A 21,315-nucleotide genomic window follows, 5' to 3' on the forward strand; every position below is an offset into this window, starting at 1 on the left:
ATGTGAAGCTTATAATTTTATAAAAGTTTATAGGGTTGTTTTAGGGTTTTACTGAATTCTGTCGTCATGGCAGCGGAGTTGTAAAATTAGATATAACTTTACACAGAAAAGGTTAGTAAGTGATTTTACAACACTAAAATCATGTTAACACACATGTTGTTATTGTCTTGTGGCTATACTTTTGAAATGGTGAGTATTTTCATGTTTAAAGTCTTAATTTCTTTTAAATGTTTACCTCTTTGAAAACTATGGTAATGTGCACTTAAAAAGCACATCAGGGTAACATAATGCAAATATGCGTGTTTAAACATGTCTGTAGTTTCATTAACTGTCTACAAAAGTCTTCTTTTTTCTTTTCTTTTTTTACTTTTCTATTTCGGAGAATCAAGAGAGACAGGACAGTTGGGTGTGTGTGTGTGGGGGGGCTAACAGCACTTACATGTGCCATGACACATATTGACAAAGCATGACAAACAGAAACAATAGATAATGTTTTCACATTTATTTATTCACACTTTTAAACTCATCAGAGTAACTTAAAAATAAAAATTCCTTGTACATGGTTTTATGATTTTCTTGTTTAAAAATTTCTCACAAAACAGCCTGAGAAATTAAGAAACTGCTGTGTGTTTGATATTATGACATTGCTTGTTTTTTTGTATGAGAAAAGGAACAAAAACGTCAATGGTACTATAGCAACCACAATGAGAGGAAGTGCTAATGCAATAGTTTAAGGAGAACAGTTTCAAAGAAGGTAGCAGGAGCAAATATGTACTGATGAAATGTAATATCACATGATGGAACAAGTCAGAGCTTTGCTCTCCTGTTCAAATTAGTTTGTGATGAAAAGTGATGTGTGTTATAGTGTATGTGCTTCAGAGGCATTTGGTTTTGGAATTTTTTTTTAGGTTACAAACTGGTAATTACAAGGGTATTATGCTATAAATGTGGTTTATGAGGACATTTCTAGTACGTACCCATAATTCAAATTGCTTAAAACACATACTCAATTATGTGTGTGTGTGTGTGTATTGAGAACAAAGATATAATTGGTCGCCACAAACACATATACATATAAGGTTGACTGCGTTTGAGTGTGGTTTCACACACAAGAGCGGTTTCGTTAGTGTGTGCTCTTTCCTGGTTTAGAGGGCGTTGCATCTCTTGGCAGATACATTTCACAGCTAGTCAGCAAGAGACAGAGAAGGACAGAGGGAGGAAATAGAATAGCATTTTTAAAAAGACAAATTCCTGCACTGAGTCTACAAGACAGGTAGGCCTATTTATTGTATGCACATTTATTAGAAGTTCCTATGAGCTGTGTATAAATGTGATTACTTATTATCTGTGCAATAACTTTATTATCTATTGTGGCCCAGTGCATTTAAAAAATAATAATAATAAAAGAAAAGACCAAATTTGTCACTAGACAAAAAATGCATGCATCAAATAGAGTACAATAGAGTAAAATAGTATTTGGCTTTCATAAAACATTAGTGTTATTTGAATTGTAGAGAACATCTGGAGACAATTCAATAAATAGATAAAGACAGAGAGACAGACAGTCTAATTTTGTTACCAGACATAAAGTACTTTTCACAGTAATGATGTCCTTATAACATTCTTGACAACAAACGAGGATTTCCAGTGAAACTTGCTTCACTTTTGTAACAAACTAGGTTTAATAACAATAATGTGACACATACCAACAAATACCAACATGTCTATTGGGTTTAAGGTATTTCTGTGAGCAAGGTGATGAATTGTGGTTGGATGTGTTTTTAGTTTCACTAATCTTGTGTGACTATATGCAAAGCACTATATATACATTATTCATAATGTTGATTGTGGCTGGCCTGATTCCAAATTCCAGCAGAAACAGTTGAAGAAGAAATTTAAATGTCAAAGTGTGTCACAAGAATAACCATGATCTTGCAAAATTATAATTGTTGCTCTTTCGAGTGACCACTCATTTGTAGACAAGCATACCCTTACAAAAATGAACAGCAAAAAAAATAAATAAACTGCAGTCTGATTAATCTATACAGTAAAAGTGCAGTTTTGTGAAGTAAAAATTGCTGTACTGCAAAATGACAAACTGAACTGCACTTGCGATACCTTTTAACTGCAATACTGACATAGTGCACTGCAGTACAATTGCAGGTCAGTGTAGAACTACTAGAGTTGAGTGAAGTACAGTATATCTGCATTCCTCAATGGTATAACTGCAGTACATTGCAAAATAACAGCAGTTCAGTGTAGTACAATTTCAGAGGTTAAAAAGGTATTCCAAAAAGACTGTTGGATTCCTTCCTGCTTTTAAACTCAAAGATGTCAATACCGATGGAAATTAAACTACCACACAACCTTGGTGTTTGTCAAAAAACCGTAGGTCATTTGCCTGGGAATTTTTTTGAGGGTGGTGGGAGAAAAACAGACATTTTGGATTCGGACTACAATAAAATCACTGACAACCCCCTGTAAATGCTGGAATTACCATACAGCGTGAATCATGTGAATACAACTTTATATGACTAAATAAATATGAGCAAAGAAGGCTGTGAAAAAAAATCTGCATTGTTTATCCTTTTGATCTTTCATTTATAAAAAAAAAATCACATAATTCTAACCTTTAATTGAAGTAAAACAATTGAAGGAGGAGAAATATTTAATTATTAAATAAATAAATATAAAATTATTTTTATCATTATTTGACATTATTATGAATTATGGCCACAATTGGCACCCCTAGAAATTCTTACAAGTAAAATATATCTGAAGTATATTCCCATTTTGTAGTGCACCTGGGTGACTAGGAACATGAAATTGTTCAGCCATGAAACAAGGGGTATAAATATGAGGTAACACACAGGCCAAATTCACTTAATCATCAATCACATTGGTTTAGACTTAAGAATATAGTTCTGATGTGTGACAAAAGGTTGTTGAGCTTCACAAAATGGGCAGTGGCTATAAAAAAATAGCAAAAGCATTGAAAATACCCATTTCCACCATCAGGGCAATAATTAATATGTTCCAATCGACTGGAGATCTGAAGAATCATCCTGGAAGAGGACGTGTGTCTAGTGTCTCCACTCACAGTGAGGAGGATGGTTTAAGTGGCCAAAGAATCTCCAATGATCACAGCTGGAGAATTGCAGAATTTAGTTGAGTCTTGAGGTCAGAAAGTCCCTAAAATAATATCAGACATCACCTACATCACCACAAGTTGTTTGAGAGGGTTTCAAGAAAAAAAGTCTCTGCTCTCATCAAACAACAAACTCAAGCATCTTCAGTTTGCCAGACACTACTGGAGCTTCAAATGCGACCGGGTTCTATGGTCAGATGAAACAAATAAAAGAGCTTTTTGGCAGCAAACACCAGAGATGGGTTTGGCGCACACAGAGATGAAGTACTCAGGTACTCAGGTCCTGGACATCTTGTTCAGATACATGGCATTATGGACTCTATAAAATGCCAACAGATAAAAAATCAAAACCTGGCTGCCTCTGCCAGAAAGCTTAAAATGGGCCCTGGTTGGATCTTCCAGCACGAGAATGATCCAAAACAAATATCAAAATCAACACAAAAATGGTTCACTGACCACAAAATCAAGGTTCTGCAATGGCCATCCCAGTCCCCTGACCTGAACCCCATAGAAAATTTGTGGGGTGAACTGAATAGGAGAGTCCACCAACATGGACTAATTTATTTGAATGATCTGGAGAGATTCTGTATGGACGAATGGTCTCAGATCCCTTGACAGGAGTTCGCCAACATCATTAGGCATTATAAAAGAAGACTCAGAGCTGTTATCTTGCCAAAGGGAGTTTGCAAAAAGTATTGAATAAAAGGGTGGCAATAATTATGGCCAATGCGTTTTGGAGAAAAATATTTATTTTATAATTAGATATTTATGATTATAATTAGATAATGTTTCAATTGTTTTCCTTCAATTAAAGTATAGATTTTTGTGATTTTTTTTAATGAAAGATCGAAAGAATAAACAATGCAGATTTTTTTTCACAGCCTTCTTTGCTCATTACCAAGGGTACCAACTTTTTGGCCACCACTGTGCAGCCTGTCGGACGATTAATATTGTGGAGAATGAAGGTTTAAGAGATTTGATGTGCATTGCAATGAATACGCAATATATGGGGACAAGTTCTTTCAATTTGTGTACCTCCCACTTAGACTTTGGGCAACATTTAATGTTATTAAATGCTATTTTAGTGCATTTCTATTTTTTTACTATAAAAGGATTTGTTTGGAGAATATTAATAAAACATTACTGTTTTGTATTGTTTTCTTTTCTTTTTTAAGTAGGAACTACATTCATTTTTTATTTCTTCTTTTTTTGCAGTCTGTCACAAGCATGGCAGGTGAGTTTACATTACTTTCTTCAAATCTATTTTCCTATGAGTTTCCTATTAGAACTCTCCTTCTATGTTTGGTAGTCTGCTTTACCATTTTATTTTCTTAAACATCTTAGTTACCTAAAGGTCTGTCTCTTTATCTGACTATAGAACTCATCTCAAGCTTATTTTCCTGTAATATACCCTGGTAAATCATCAAATAGTCAATTTTATAATATATCACTTAATTTGCAAAAGGACTACTATAGCTTTCCAAAATGCTGTTGCTTTGGCATATTCACGAAAGCAATTAAATTAACTATTTTTTTTTTATTCAACACATCATTTAGCTCTTTGTTCTTCTCTGTCAGGCAGCAGCTTTGAGACTGAGTTCCTACAGACTCACAATGCACTTCGCAAACAGCATGGTGCCCCGCCCCTCACCATAAACAAAAACCTATGTCGCTCCTCACAGGCATGGGCAGAACACCTGCTGTCAATCAGGACCCTCAAGCATAGCAACAAAGACTATGGGGAAAATCTGTATTATGCTTGGGCTTCAGCAACCAAAACACTCACAGGTCAGTTTAAAGATTTCTTAAAGGTTTACAAAATCATCTTAAAAGTAAAATATTTCTCCAGAATGTTCTTTCTGGCATAAGAAGCAAATTTCAAACTTCAAGGAATCAAACTTTGTGATTTTGTCAAGACTGAACATTATTATTATCATTATTATCAGATTTTTAGAAGAAATTATTTAAGAGATATAACAATTTTAATAAAATTGTTACATATTTTGCGTTCCCGGGTCAATTTTGACCGGGGCATCAATTGTGACTTTACACATGATATTATGCAGATATTTTCACACATTTATGAATTAGATTTATCTTAAAATGACTTTACTTACATTTAACCTCTTTCCCTTACTCTTTTTTTGTCTCAAAATGGGACTGTATCTTGTTTACAAACATTCATACACATAGGCCTACAATTAAGCTCATTTCCATTTAAATCTGCACGTAAACGGCAAAAAGGCCACTACATCTAGTGTCGTCCCGTTTCAAACAGATCATCCAAAATGCATCTTAAAAATAAGATAACGATATTCATTCTCAAACTCGCACATTTTAGTCTTTATAACATGTCAACAAACATGAAAGAACTCTCGCCGTTTTCGAGAAATAATCAAGACAGCGGGTAGGGAGATGTGGGTGATGTTTTAGTTGATTTTCTCATTTATTTTGTCTCCTGCTTCTCAATTGTCTGTATTTCATTAGCTGTGGCTCATTATCAGTTTCTCGCTCATAGAGACTGCGCACACCTGACAACACAACATCTAGATAACAAGCTGTTTTGAAAACTGTCATCGCATCTGCGACTTGTCTTGGCATGTTGTAGGAGTGCGCACACAACAAGCCCATTCATCGTGAGATCTGGAACTTCTCGTCGCCAACCAGTTGCCGACACAAAACATCAAAGGAGACAAGCTGACAAAAACTTGGCTTTACATAATACCTCCTACACACTACACGACTTTCAAAGATGTCGAATTGTGGTACCTTCATATCACACAACTATCTGTCTTGTCATGGAAATCATAGGGTTTTCAAATTACACGAGGAATCGGCGACAGGCGTGAACACATTACAAGACATTTAACTATTGACGAATCCCAGATGACTCGGCCTGGACTGCAAATTACGTTTCAAAACAGAGTACACGCGTGAAGTGATACGAGACACGAAAACAAATGCATGATCATATGTTATGCATTTCAGAATATGATGTGTATGTTTTTAATTGCCTTTACATAATGTGTAAAGGCATCATATATTTTATTGGTTATAATATGAAAAAGTACTTCCTACTGAAAAATGTACCTATTTGCTTACGTGACTTTCCAAGAGAATTTTCAAGTTCTCTCCAACACTTCTCTTTCTCCACCCGGTTGTGGTACAGTTCAGAAAAGGGCTAAGCAATCGTCAGTCTGGGGGGTTCATGTGACATTAGTGCGAAGCGATCATCTGTGTTCCACAACTGCTTTCGGGTGCTTTTTCGGGCTTTTGTCGACGATCTCCACAAAACTGTTGGTGAGAGAAAATCGGGCCTAAGATTGTGTAGAATAAACGTCATGTTTACTGTCATAACCTCCGTTCCCCGAGGGAGGGAACGAGATGTTGTGTCAAATGAAGTGACACAAGCGGTCTTCCTTGGATGCCAAATTGTACCTCTGAACCTGAGAAAAGGCCAATGTCAAGTTGGCAGACAGAATTTGCATGCCCCGGACATACGGGTATATAGGGAAGCTGGGCAGCGAATGCCAGTCAGGATTTTGCACTGAGGAGCCGAAAATGAAGCACTGCCATTTACAGTGCTAAATCTAGTGCTGTGGCAGGAGGGACACAACGTCTCGTTCCCTCCCTCGGGGAACGGAGGTTATTACAGTAATCATGACATTCCCCTTCTGTCACTCACTCGACGATGTGTCGAATGAAGTGACACAAAGGGTCCATAAAAAAGCGCCACGCACTGACCGTGTTACGTGACTCTCGAAACAGGTTCACAGCAAGCTATTGAGTGCTGGAGGCGCCTGTGCTGGCTACACGTAGCCCTCCCCAGCGCCCCCAACTCTTTGCATACAAACCTTAGGTTTCCCGCACCCCAGAGGGGGGAAAAAGGTGTTACGTGCCTACCATGAGAGCAAGCCCAGCAGCAGCGGCCTTCTCTCTCAATATGTCTCGCATAAAGGACGTAAAGAGGCTGGGGCCTATCTTAAGTCGGGGAAGGCAGGGAACAGGAGATAGCATGTCAGGATCTTTTAGGATGTCCCGAGGCTAGGGTGCTGAGAGAATACTCGAAGCCCATACCCTGCTCCGCGCACCTGGCAGTGGGCGGATTTAGAGTCTGAGGAAGAGGCCTATGGGGTCGTCTTCAGAACTCGTCAGTGCTGGCTTGCCGGGGCTGAGCAGTCGCGGGGCCAGAGGTAAGGGAGTTCTATCCAAACTCCGTGTGAGGGGCACTAACGGGATGATCGTTTTTGGTGTACCGGGTGGGGCTTCGCAGCGGGAGGAGCAGGTAATAATGCGTCAGGAGGCAAAAGAGCGTCCCGAGGCTTGGGTGCTGAGAAAAGACTCAAAGCACTTACCTTGCTTCGCGCACCCGGCACGGGGCGAGTTAGAGATTGAGGAAGAGGTCCTAAGGAAGCATCTTCGGAACTCGTCAGCGCTGGCCTGCCGGGGCTGAGCAGTCGTGGGGCCAGAGGCAAGGGAGCTGCGTCTGGGGGACAGGGACTGTAGAGTTTTAGGGCCGGGGTGCCGTGAGAATGGTGCACACCGGCTGGATGACACAGGGAGTAGGGAAATCGCTCTTTTATTGAACATGTGTGTACCGCAATCCAGAGAGGGTGCAGCCAATGAAAATAAGGAAAACAAGGATTCTCCTCCCGGCCCTCCACCGGGGGACGGAGTGGTCTTGGTAGCATCTCCGGAGCAAACACCCGACTGCCTGGGTTGCCCATCTCAGGAGCACTTCGGAGCTTTTCTGGTCCGGGAAGGGGTCCTGGAGATGGGAGCGTACGCCGCCTGCAGGTGCTCGACGCTAGGTCTGAGAGCTGGGACCAAGTTGCAGAGCTGCCTGCCATTGTTTGGTCGCAGGGGGGCGCCCTCGGTGAGCAGGCGGGGCAGGCTAGTTGGGCGTGGCATGATGTGTGTAATCGCCTCCATCTGCTTCTTCACCGCCGAGAACTGCTGGGTGAAGTCGTCGACGGTGTCGCCAAAGAGGCCAAGCTGGGAGACGGGGGCGTTGAGAAACTTAGCCTTATCAACGTCGTGCATCTCGACCATGTTCAGCCAAAGGTGGCATTCCTGGACCACGAGGGTGGCCATCGCCCGCCCGAGTGCCTGCACTGTGACCTTCGTGGCTGTGAGAGCAAGGTCGGTGGCAGAGCGCAGTTCCTGCAGCACATTGGGATCGGGACTACCAAGGTGCAGATCTTTAAGTGCCTTGGCTTGATAGACCTGCAGGAGAGACATGGCATGCAGTCCAGAGGCGGCCTGTCCGGCGGCGCTGTAGGCTTTGTAGGTCAGTGATGACGTCGTCCTACAGGCTCTGGACGGGAGTACCAGGCAGTCCCACCAGATGGCGGCGTTCTCTGGGCACAGATGGATTGCAACTGCCCTATCCACCTGGAGGACTTCCGTGTACCCGTGGGCTGCTCCGCCATCCAGGGTAGTGAGAGCGGACGAGCGAGGGGGTCAGTTACGGGCAGTGAAAGGTGCCCTCCACGACCACGTCAGCTTGTCATGCACTTCCGGGAAGAATGGTACTGGGGGGTCGTGGTACCACTCGTCAGGCTGCGAAGGCTGTGAGGATGACGGGGGGTTACGGTCCAGCCTCGCACTCACGGCGGCCTGGGAAAGCATAGCGGACATCTGCGCGTCAGCCTCAGAATCAGACAGTGTTGAGCAGGTAGAATTCAATGAAGGTGCCAGCTGAGGACGTGTGGTGTCTATTTCCCAAACTAGAGACTCTGATGTACTTCTCCTTGTTTTCTCCTCTTGTTTAGATGTACATCTGGCCTTCCACACCTCTTTCTGTCTTTGTTAGAGCCAGTTGTCCTTTGTCTTTGAAGACTGTATTGTACACCTTTGTATGAAATCTGAAAAACTGTGTTTGATATAATGGCAAGTGATTTTCTAGTACCAAATTTAGCAATTTATCATTATTACTCAAGGATAAAGTGTTGGAGTGATAGCTGCTGGAAATGGAGCCTGTCTAGATTTGATCAAAAATGACTTTTTTCAAATAGCGATGGTGCTGTTTTTATATCAGTAATGTCCTTACTATACTTTTTGATCAGTTGAATGCCACTTTGGTTAAATAAAGTACCAATTAACTTCCAAAAAGCAAAATCTGTACAATAATCCAAACCTTTGGCCGCCAGTGTATATCATTTTGACTTTCCTTAGACAAACTGTGATATTGCTGTGTGCCACATATTTAAGCATATAAATCTATTGTACATTTTTTCTCTACTTTCTACAGGACATGAGGCAGTGGAAAGCTGGTACAGTGAAATTAAAGACTACAACTTCTGCAGGCCGGGATTTAGCTCCAAAACAGGTACATGTAAACAGTTACACCGTGGGGGTTAAAGAGTTGCACAAGTCTCTATTCCAACACTGACTCCTGATGGTGTCTCTAGGTCATTTCACACAGGTTGTGTGGAAGGACACAAAGGAGATAGGGGTGGGATTGGCCACTGATGGAACCACAACTTTTGTGGTTGGTCAGTACCTTCCTGCAGGAAACATCACCAATGATGGCTATTTTCAGCGGAATGTCTTACCGGCAGGATCCCCTGTAGACTCAAAGTCCACTGGTACTGGTTAGTACACTTCTAGTAGAGGGTTATTTCACAGAATGCACATTATGTTATTTTAAGAAAAATAAAATCAATTCATATATTCAAGTGAATGCAAATGCTACACATGGCAAAGTGTTAAAATATTGGATGTGAATTAGACCTATTGTAAAATATACTGTAGATATGTTTATGAGCATTACAGTATTGCATATATCTAAAATATCTTACGTAATATTCAGCTGACAGAAGTGGACAAGCACATGGACCATCTGACATCTATTCAACCAGACCACCATCAGTTCCTCGCAGTACTGAATCATTACCTCCCTGGGCCAAGAGGGAGCCTCATCTGATTAGCAGCAGCTCAAAGGGTAACTGAGAACCAATCTTATTTACTTAATCTAAATACTGTTATGATGAATAAATTATGGATTTAAAGTTCCAGTTTTTAAGTTTCCAAAATTCTAACAACAAATAAGTGTTTTTGGAGGCTTTTGTTGTTATTCTTCTATGCACAAATACAGTTCATACACTGTAAAGTGGTCAACAAGTGTGGTTAAAACTCAACTTTAGCTTGTTTATATTCTATTAATGAAAATTCAAAGTCAATTTTTTATATTATTTCTTTATTGTCTGTCAAATCCATAGAGCGTGTCTTCCATAATATGTTTGAAAAACATCAGAGGATTTTCAAATTGACTATACAATACTAAAATCCTTTCAGTCAAACTTGGGATTTGTTTGACTTTCTGCACATCAAGTAACTCTTTGTGTTTGTCTGTACCAGACAGCAGCTTTGAGACTGAATTCCTACAAACTCACAATGCATACCGCAAAAATCATGGAGCCTCACCCCTCAACTTAAACAAAAACCTGAGTCGCTCTGCACAGGAGTGGGCAGAACACCTTCTGTCAATCAGGACCCTCAAGCATAGCGATGGAGAATATGGAGAGAATGTGTACTATGCCTGGAGTTCAGCTACCAAAAAACTTACAGGTCAGTTTAGAACACAATTTTCATTCAGTCATTCTTGGATGTAACTTTTGATGCAAACATAGTATTTCATCTGCCATTTTGTATCATGTTCTCATTTGCTTAAAGGTTTTCTGCATATATTCTGTGTGATTTTTACAGGACGAGAGGCAGTGGAAAGCTGGTACAGTGAAATTAAAGACTACAACTTCAGCAGGCCTGGATTTAGCTCCAAAACAGGTGAATCCACCACTACACACTGCAATGGTTAAAGAGATAAAATTCTCACATCATTTACTCACCCTCATGCCATCCCAGATGTGTATGACTTTATTTATTTTGCAGAACACAAATGAAGATTTTTAGAAGAATATCTCATTTCTGTTGGTCCATTTAGTGCAAAAGAATGGTAGCCAGAACTTTGACGCTACAAAAAGCACATAAAGGCAGCGTAAAAGTAATCCATAAGACTCTAGTGGTTTTATCCATATTTTCCGAATCGATATTATAGGTGTAAACATTTCAATATTTAAGTCCTTTTTTAGCAATAAATGTCCACTTTGACCAGCCCTCCTATGCATGTTCACCGGAGTACTGAGTTCTTCTTTTGCTGTTTTTTTGACGATTCTCATTCTTAGAGCATATCACCACCTACTGTGCAGGGAGGAGTAAGTAAAAAAGGAAGGTATAATGGAAAGGAAAATAATAAATGAATCATATTTGCACAACAGCTCAGTAGGTGATGATATGCACAAAGAATGCAAATCATCAAAAAACAAAAGAAGACCTCTCGTGAACGTGCATAGGAGGCTAGTTAAAGTGGATATTTATAGTAAAAAAGGGACTTAAATATTGATATGTTTATCACCTACACCTATCAAATCACTTCTGAATATATGGATTTACAAACTGGAGTCATGTGGATTACTTTTATGATGCCAATGTGCTTTTTGGAGCTTTGACATTCTGACCAACAGAGCTCAGATATTTTTCTAAAAATCTCAAAAAAATTCAGCCGAAGAAAGAAAGTCATACACATCTTGGATGGCATAAGGGTGAGTAAATTATGATAGGTGAACTATCCTTAAACATTTGTTGTAGTCTCTTCTAACACTGACCTCTGGTGGTGTCTCAAGGTCACTTCACGCAGGTGGTGTGGAAGGACACAGAGGAGCTGGGAGTTGGATTAGCCACAGATGGGAAAACAACCTTTGTGGTGGGTCAGTACCTCCCTGCAGGAAACATTAGCAATGCTGGCTATTTTGAAAGAAATGTCCTACTAGCAGGCTCGCCTCTAGAGTTAAAATCCACCCCATCTGGTGAGTATGCTATACCTACTGGAGGAACGTTATACTAGATCCTGTTGATATGGATTTATTAATTATTATTATTTTTTTTTGCAATCATAAAATTATCTAAATAAATTTAGATCACTTGGCAACTGTAAGATACATGGAAAAATAGTGTTGTTTTTTGTTGCAGATATATTAAACAATGACTATGAACACATTTATAATATATTTCACTTTGATGTCAGCTTCCTGAATAATCTTCACTACTAACTTATTTATCTGGTGTTCAGCTGACAGAGTTGGTCAAGCACTTTGTGCTCTCAGCATCAGGCCAAATCCATCGCCCTCACCATCTCACATTTCTGGGCCATCAAATAAGAGTCAGACTCCACAGAGCAGCAGTTCAAAAGGTAAAAAAAACTGAATTAATTATAATTTTAACCACATGAAAAATAAAAGAGAAAGAAAAAACATGCAGTTTCAATCAGTTTTATTAGTCTTTGTCCACGTCAACAGCAATCCCTATAATAAAAGAAAGTAGTAGACTACCATGTAGACTAATACAACAAACAGCAAACACCAGCACAAACCAGTCATTAGTTAGTAAATTAGTTACTCAGGAATTAACTAGTAGTTATCAGTGATCAATTGTGATGGGTTTGAGAAAATTGCAAAAAGCCGAGCCACATAAACACATGAGTCAGTCTATATCTTTTATTTTACACCACCATTAAATGTGTGAGCAGTTTGTGCACAAAACTAGATATTCAGCCCAAAACTATAAAGTGAAGAGGCTCACGGCTTGAAAAAAATAGCTTGGCCTTGCTCTTCATTCACCTGTTACTTCTCTTCCTGTGATGAAGGTGAGGACTTGTCCCAGTTTCGTCAGTCTCTCCTTGAGGCTCAAAATCACTACAGACGTCAACATGGGGCACGGCTTCTCTCGCTATGTCCCATCCTCTGTAAAGAGTCTCAGGATTGGGCTGCACATCTGATTAGCATTAATGCCTTGAAGAACAGCGGCAAAGGTCATGGCGAGAATATGTCATACAAATGGACGTCCAATATGGTATCTCCAACAGGTAGAGTAAATTGTATATTTCATAAATGTAATGGGTCTGTTTAAGATACTGAAGCATAACCATAATGACAAAGTGTATAGAAAAAACAATAAATGGCATTTATATCTATAGGAAAAGAGATTGCTGAATCGTGGTACAATGAAAGTGCAAAGTACAACTTTTCCAAACCTGGCTTTCAAAGTGGAACTGGTAGGATAATAATTTTGCACTCATATCAGTAAAAAAAAACAACAACAACAACAAAAAAGCTTAAATCAAGGTAAAACAGTTAACAGTTCAGATAAATAAACTGCCAAATATGTAAAAAAAAACAACAAAAAAAAAGTATGTTTGTTGATTAACTGAAATTTGAGTATATCTTTATTCAAATCTGTCCTTAAATATTAAGTCAATATAAATCATTAATCATAATTGCAATTGCAAGTCAGAAAAACTAAACAAAACATTTATTTGTGTTCAGGTAACTTTACCCAAATGATCTGGAAGTCTACAGAGCAATTTGGGGTTGGCCTTGCATCAGATGGAAAGGGCAAATTCATTACTGTGGCCTTTTACAAACCCCCTGGTAACATCACCAACCCTGGCTACTTCCAGGATAATGTCAAACCTGCTAGAAGGTGATCTGTTCAAAAAATGTGTTTAAGCAGATCTTAAACTATACAAATGTACAAATAGAAAACATCAGTTTGCATTTGTCAAGTTAACTACTTGAAAATATGTTTGTTTGTTCTGATGTATGTTCTCCTTCTTGGCATTAATTTGTTCTCTGTCCTTTATTGTTGCCTCTGCATATAGAATTGTATAAAGACATGAGTTATAATCAGGGTTGGGGAGAAACTAAATACATGTAACAGGATTACGCATTTAAAATACAAATATAAGTAACTGTATTCCACTACAGTTACAATTGAATTCACTGGTATTTAGAATAAAGTTACATTCAAAAATGTATTTTGATTACTTTGCATTTTATTGTCATTTGTTTCATTTAATTTTAGTCCTTCCAGATGGAAAACATTTATACATATAAATGATGGGATCCAAAGTGCATTTGAACAGTGGTGAAACACTTCCTTATAATGTGAATGTAACATTCATACGAGCAGACAGAGAAGTCTGAAGTTTGGAGCAGAAGAAATAGAAATAAACCTTGTGTAAATTGTCAGCTTAACGCTAAGCTAAAATGCTATTTCTAGCCATTTTACATGCACATGTTACCAGACACGAATTCACATTGGATCATAATTTCTTTTTTTCTAGTAAGACCTCTGATATTAAGGGAAAAATCGTATTCTTGATAATAATTTTTGTATTGATTTCCTGTAAAAATATCTAATAATCTTTAAAACTAGATCAATTTGATTGATCTTGTTTTAGAAACAACACTGCATAAGATATTCAGGTTTTTCAGAGAATGTAGAGAATACATGTGTATTTTGTCTTACTGTTCTGGCAGAGTTTTATAGTCAAAACAAGTGAAAAAAATCTCCCAGTGCTGAAGAAGTAATCCAAAGTATTTAGAATACATTACTGATCAGAGGGGTTACCAGGATATCATGTTTGGGGAGGCATTTGGCTTGTTTGGGGGGGCAACATAAACAATTGAAAAAATCGGCGCAAAATTAAGCTATACTACACACAATCTGTTTTAGTGCATATCTTTTTCTAAGCCAGGAACCCAGAGATAGGCACAGGGCCCCTATTAGACTATAGGGCTTAAACTGGATTTTTGTTGTGTCAGACCTCACTCATCTGCTAGCGATGGAAAAATATGCACAAAACAATCCACTTTTAAATTGTAATTTATCATCAGATGCAGAGGCGTTTCCAGCATTGAAGGACATCCGGGGCATAGCCCAGACAATTTTATTTTCACACTAGCAACCACTTCCCTGTAGTCCAAAGCTGGTGAGAGGGTATTCTTTGAGTTTTGCTCTGGCTGGGCCTGTTTCTACAGTTCCTAAATCTTCCACTCTAGTACTATCCTCAACTAACTCATCCGCTCTCCTCCCCGAATCATCTGTGATGCAAAAGAACAGATACAGCCCATAACTTATTGCAAATCAGCTTCAAACAACTAATTCATCAAGTGCTACATATGTCAAATTGTGGACCAATACCATTGAAGAAAATGTATTGGGAAGAGCAGATCAGTGGGATTGCCCACAAGGTCTATCATGATTCTTGAATTTTCATACATTAACATAAAGTAATCACAAAAGAGTTATATTATAGTGAGTAAAGTGAGGTAAAAAAAATATTGAATATAAATAATTTATATTTTTTTGACATAAATAGTCAAAATGATGTATAAGATCCTAAGTTAAAGCAATACATGAATGACTTTAGTCTAAAATCATTGACACACCATGGCATCGAACTGAATATCATTCTCATCATCTCTATGAGAATAATTCATCTGTCAAAATCCTTTCATTAGGATCATTGAGATAAACAATGTTTCACTTTTAACTTTCTCTAAAGTAAAGTGACTTATTAATTGTTACCAGTTTCCATGCCTGATTCTGGCACAGCTGCTGCTGCTGCTCCTCAGTCTGTTGCTCATCTTTGCTACCCTCTACAAAACCATTTAATCAAATCAAAGTGTATATTTCCTACAAACTAATATCACAAAACAAGTCAAACATACATTTTATGTTAATGCTTATTGGTTATCCTTAGCGAAAACAACACCTGATAAACAAGAAACGTACACTAAAACGGGACACGAACCGCGGCTTTCGGCGTGACAGACGACTGCGTAAACTCGGAGCTACCAAGCTGCATCAATTTAATAAAGGAGGTTAGAGGTTACAACTCTTGAGGTTTAGCCTAATGTGGGTGAAAGCCAGCTAGATGATGATCTTAAGACTTTAAGGACAAAAACAAATGTTACCCACTGACTTCTTTCGGAAAAATCCCCAAAGCCTCATTTGCTTAATTTTTGCTGTCTTTCCTGCTAATTGCCGTTAACTCGCCACTAAGTAACGTTAGATGTCAACAGGTGTGTTCGACATCGGCTGCTGCTGGATGTAACCGATCTGCGAGAGTTGCCGCGTACAGGATCTGCAAACGGAGATATGAAGCCGGACACGTTGTGGCTCCCGTAGTTTGCTGCAATTACGTCAGTCATGGCAGATCACGTGGTGTTTGCTTGCTTTATCGCAGACGAGCTGGAAGCGATAGAAATTCCATTATTTTTGCATGACATTGGGCACAATGAGCAACGAAGGTGAGTTAAATGGTTAAATGTAAGAAGTATCTATTTAAACAAATTACACATTATCAATTTAGTTTTAAAGTTACTATACCTAGAATCTGCAAATTATATGTTGAATAAAAATACTGTATCAAAAGTCTAAAGTCTTTGCAATGTATTACTGATGTAATGGGTGGCTTTTGTAATCAATAGCTACTGTTGCTTGCCTTTTAATAATAATTATTATTATTTTGGTTTAAATAGAGAATTACTCATTCTGACAAAGAAATAATGGAGTTTTACTCCAATTTCAACACTTCTGTATACACTAATTATTTGATTAAAATCCCAATTCAACATAAAACACTGAAAATAAATGTTTGACTACATGTGTGTTCAGTTAGGCTACATGTATATAGTGAGTACAATTCCACTTGTTCTAATTTAGAATGGTTCCAAAAATAGACAATTTTGTGGAGGATGTTGTCCCTCTCTACAGTCTCTCAGAATTTAGAGGTCATTTCAGGCTTTCCAAAGAACAAGTGGAGGTAGTGAGACATGGAATAGGAGGTTGGAGGAGCTTTGCAGCACAAGCTGGGCCACTGAGGAGAGCTGGTTGGAGAGAAGATTGTAGATGTGGTCAGTGTCACTCAAGAAATATTTCCAGTATATTCTTGGTCATTAAGTAAATGTGTACCTTTTGTTTCAACAGCTGATACTTGATCCATGACAGAAGAAAGGATCATTTGATCTGGGGGAATAAATGATAAATAAAACACTTGCACAAATCATTGGTGCCTTGTAATTATTTCACAGTTATGCGGTTTCCTTACCATTCTTCATCCTTTCAGCAATGTCATTGGAAACTGTTAGCATGACAACATCACCTTTGCTGTCTAACACATTAATGGTTACGTTGTCCATTTTGTTGTGTGTTACATAGGGTAGTGCAGGTTCTTTATATATCCTAAGGAACCATGGGACCATAGCCAACACCAGTTCCATTCATTATTACTAATAGTTAGCAACAAATGCAATTACCCTTTTAAGTCAACTTTCAGTTTTGGCTCAACATTAATTAGCAGTGATTTCCATTGTTTTCATGATTTAGTGATTAAGTAACTTTATGTATTAACCATGGACCATGGTATTAACACACTTTTGAGATGTGTGTGTATAAGTGGTGTTTTGGAAGGGGGTCTTCCAAAACAAGATAACATATTGGATATATACTTTAGCAGTTTGACATGGGTGTTTCTGCTAATACAAAATCATAAAAGTAACCTATAAAAAAAAAGGTTTCAGCAACAGGATTTACAGTACCCTCCAGATGAGCTCTTTTTAACATTTGAGACAAAACACCATTCATTTTCATATACAGAAAAGCACAATTCTGTTGGATTTATATTGTGATTTAGACCAACTCTTTGAAAGTGAACAGAATGTTGTACTGTTGTTAAGTTGAAGATATAGCAAGTTGTTAGCAGTTTGTTAACCACATGCAGGTGAAGTATGACCACAGCAAAATAAACTAGAGAATATGAAGAAACCATATGAACAAATGGAAGAACAATGTATTATGCATCATGTGTACAGGAGCATACATTTATGACCACATTAGATTGTATGTTTTTAAGATTAACATTTGAGTTATTAAAAATGCTCATTTGAATAGGTTATGCAGCTGAATACTGTAAAAGGTCTGTATGAAAAAGAAAGTCATGCAAAATAAACATACACAAACCCTTTATTTACAATAAAGTAAATACAGTAAAACAATATCTAATAAATATGATTTTTAAGATAAAGACGACATAAAAAGGTATTGAACTGTTTTAAAAGTCGCAATAAACTTGAAACGCACGTCATCGGTGTTGTCAGTGAATCCGACCAATCGTGGATCAGTTGTGTCGTCATCAGAACCTGTGCAGCTGCTCTTGAGAAGCTGCGCTGGCTGAGACTCTCGAATCGCTCTCGCGGTACTTTGATGGCATACGTCACAGTCACATGGCGTCGGCGCTGTATCAAGTCGGACAAAATTTCTAACCGGCATGCACTGCTTCAAGTCAGCCGCCGATCGGTCTGCGCAGAGCTGCATGAAGTCGAACACACCTAACGCCTATGTCTATTTTTACAGGCTGTATGCAGTATGTGCAAAGCCAAAGCACAATGAAATAAGGCAACTTATGATTTCGGGGGTTTACATAGGCTTTTGTCCGGTTTCATATTTGGCAGTCAACTATTCAAAATACATTCGGGGCTACACTCAAAACAACAGATGGACAGATCTCCCCCTAGACACGCCCCTGTTACTGATTGTTTTAACTACTCCTATAGAAATGGTAGTCTGTCAGGTACTCAATAGGAAGGTCTGATTTCTCTATTATTAAAACAAGATCCAGATGGCAAATATAAAGACCCAGCCTATCAAAAACACTACAGGTCCCTTGTGTTGTGATGCAAAAATACTAGCAAAATGCATAGCACTCAGAATTAAAAATGTTTTACCAGGTATTGTTCATCCTGATCAGCAGGTTTCATACATGGACAATACATTGGAGATAATATACGACAATTACTAGAAATAATACAACATCATGAAACATATAAGAAGCCAGTAATGGTATTTATAGTGGATTTTGAAAAGGCATTTGTTAAAGTTAGACTGGATTTGATCTATAAATGCCTGGATTTTTTCAATTTCGGTCATTCTTTTATAAATTGGGTAAAAATAATGTATAGCAACACCAGGTTTAAAATAGTAAATAATGGCTACTTCTCAGAGAGTTTTGAATTGTTAAGAGGAGTTAAACAAGGGTGTCCGCTGTCACCATATCTATTCGTTATCACCATCAAAATGTTAGCTATTAAAATCAGATCCATTAACAACATTAGAGGATTAGAAATCCAAGGCTTAAAAGTAAAGGTGCCCATATATGCCAGTGACTCAAGTTTTATATTAAGTCCGCAAGCTAGATCCCTGCAATGTCTCATTGAAGATCTAGATAACTTTTCTGTACTCTCTGGATTAAAACCTAATTATGATAAGTGTACAATATTACACACTGGATCCTTCAAAAATACAACTTTTACATTACTCTGCAGTTTACCTATAAAATGGGCTGATGGTGAAGTAGACATACTCTGTATTCATATCACAAAAGACATAAATAAGCTCTCCACAATGAATTTCAATAGAAAACTTGTAAAAATAGACAAGATCTTGTAAACATAGAGAGGTAAATCTATTGGTCTATTTTTGGAAAAATTGCCCTGATTAATTCCTTAGTCATGTCTCAGTTTACTCACTTATGGTGCTGCCCATTCCTGATGATTCGTTTTTCAAATCATATGAGCAAAAAATATTTCACATCATCTGGGATGCTAAACCAGACAAAATAAAACATGCCTATAATGAATATGAACTGGGTGGATTGAGATTATTAAATATAAATGCTCTAAATCTCTCTCTAAAAGCTTCATTCAATTCAAAAGTTATATTTGAACCCTACATTTTTTTCGAGTAGATTACTAAGAAAAGCTCACCCACTGTTTAAAAATGGCCTTTTTGCCTTTGTACAAATTGCCATGTCTCATTTTCGATTAATTGAAAATTATACTTTTTTTAAAGTATCACTCTTTTTCAAACAAGCACTACAGAGCTGGCTATAATTTCAATTTAATCCCAGTGAAAAGATAGATACAACAAATTTTACAACAAATAATTTGGCTGAACTCAAATGTGCTGGTTGATAAAATACCTGTATTTATGTGAAAGATGTTTGAAAAGGTTAATTTGTTCTTAAATGATATTGTAAATTGGAATGGTAGAGTTATGTCCTTCACTTTTTTTTTTTTGGCCTGGTGTAGAACGGTCAACATGCCCTTAAGCAGGGCATTGACACTGGATGCTTCTGTGTGTCGCTCTGAATGGGAATCTGTTGGATGACTGGTGTGATGTGGTTGTTGAGCGGCTTCACTACAAGTATATTCTTGTATGTTTCGAATATTCAATAAAAAATTTAAAAAAAGAATACGTTACTGACATTGAGTGATCTAACCGAATACGTTACAAATGACATTTTACAGCATGTGTTCTGTAATCTGTAGTGGAATAAATTTTAAAAGTAACCCTCCCAACCTTATAATGTTCAGAATCCAGATATGGCATGAAAAATCCTTATAAAATAAAAGATTAGGGTAAAAATGCATTATTAATCGAAAGCAAATATTGTTTCTGTGTAGTTAGTTATCTTAAATACAGTCTATACACTATGAAGAGACTGATTTATTGGAATTCTAAAGGAAAGTTTGGGAGGAGCACTTTCATCTAATCTTGCAATTACCACTAGATAATATAAAGGCTCTCATTTCTCTCCCCAGCAACAATTCACATAACATAAGTAAACAAATTCATTTTTGTGTAAATTATGTCACCATATGAAACAAATCTAGGTAAAACTTCACAATAAATTTCCATTTGTTAACATTAGTTAACTACATAAATAACCAATGTATATAATGTTAATTTTAACAAAATTGTAAAGTTGTATATGTCAACATTAGTTTATTTTTATAAACTAACATTAACAAAGATTATGTAAAAAATTATATATATATATATATATATATATATATATATCATTATTAGTTCCTGATACCTCATGCATTAACTAATGTTAACCAATGGATCCTTATTATAAAGTGTGAGAGCCATTTTATGACATTTTTACAATGTAGGACTAACCCCTTAATCTTGAAGATGAAGATGTTCTTCTCAGATCTATATGTTCTTCAGTGTTGAACAAACACAACTTTGTCACAAAGGTGTCAAAATAATTTTAAAATAGTACCACAGCATGTTACCCAAAATCCATTATTTTATCTGTACCTAACCATATTACCTATGGATTCCATAATTTGTAGTGTTGCTAAAAAGCATTGTATTCTAATCTAGTCAAATCTGATTTAATTATATCAGATGCCAATATAACAGTCCTAAATTGCTACAATGTTGCAGGTAACACACACACACACAAATCCTCC

At 37.6% G+C, this 21,315-nt stretch overlaps 1 protein-coding gene across 1 annotated transcript; it reads left to right on the plus strand.

Annotated features, from left to right (window-relative positions):
• The first annotated feature begins 1,150 nt into the window (after window positions 1–1,150).
• On the plus strand, window positions 1,151–13,998 carry LOC127629212 (uncharacterized). The gene is made up of 13 exons (XM_052106342.1): window positions 1,151–1,273; window positions 4,364–4,382; window positions 4,727–4,936; window positions 9,402–9,479; window positions 9,562–9,744; window positions 9,963–10,094; window positions 10,511–10,720; window positions 10,859–10,936; window positions 11,833–12,015; window positions 12,279–12,398; window positions 12,852–13,070; window positions 13,182–13,259; window positions 13,531–13,998. The coding sequence occupies exons 2-13, from the start codon at window positions 4,376–4,378 to the stop codon at window positions 13,689–13,691; spliced, it is 1,659 nt and encodes a 552-aa protein (XP_051962302.1). The 5' UTR covers window positions 1,151–1,273; window positions 4,364–4,375; the 3' UTR covers window positions 13,692–13,998.
• The last annotated feature ends 7,317 nt before the right edge of the window (window positions 13,999–21,315 follow it).

Source organism: Xyrauchen texanus, chromosome 3 (genome assembly GCF_025860055.1).
Source record: "Xyrauchen texanus isolate HMW12.3.18 chromosome 3, RBS_HiC_50CHRs, whole genome shotgun sequence".
NCBI lineage: Eukaryota > Metazoa > Chordata > Actinopteri > Cypriniformes > Catostomidae > Xyrauchen > Xyrauchen texanus.

Excerpts from the sequence above, each read along its gene's own strand:
- LOC127629212 (XM_052106342.1), top strand. Across the intron at positions 10,937-11,832 it reads TGGATTTAGCTCCAAAACAG|GTCACTTCACGCAGGTGGTG; the intron begins GTGAATCCACCA and ends TGGTGTCTCAAG. Across the intron at positions 13,071-13,181 it reads CAATATGGTATCTCCAACAG|GAAAAGAGATTGCTGAATCG; the intron begins GTAGAGTAAATT and ends TTATATCTATAG.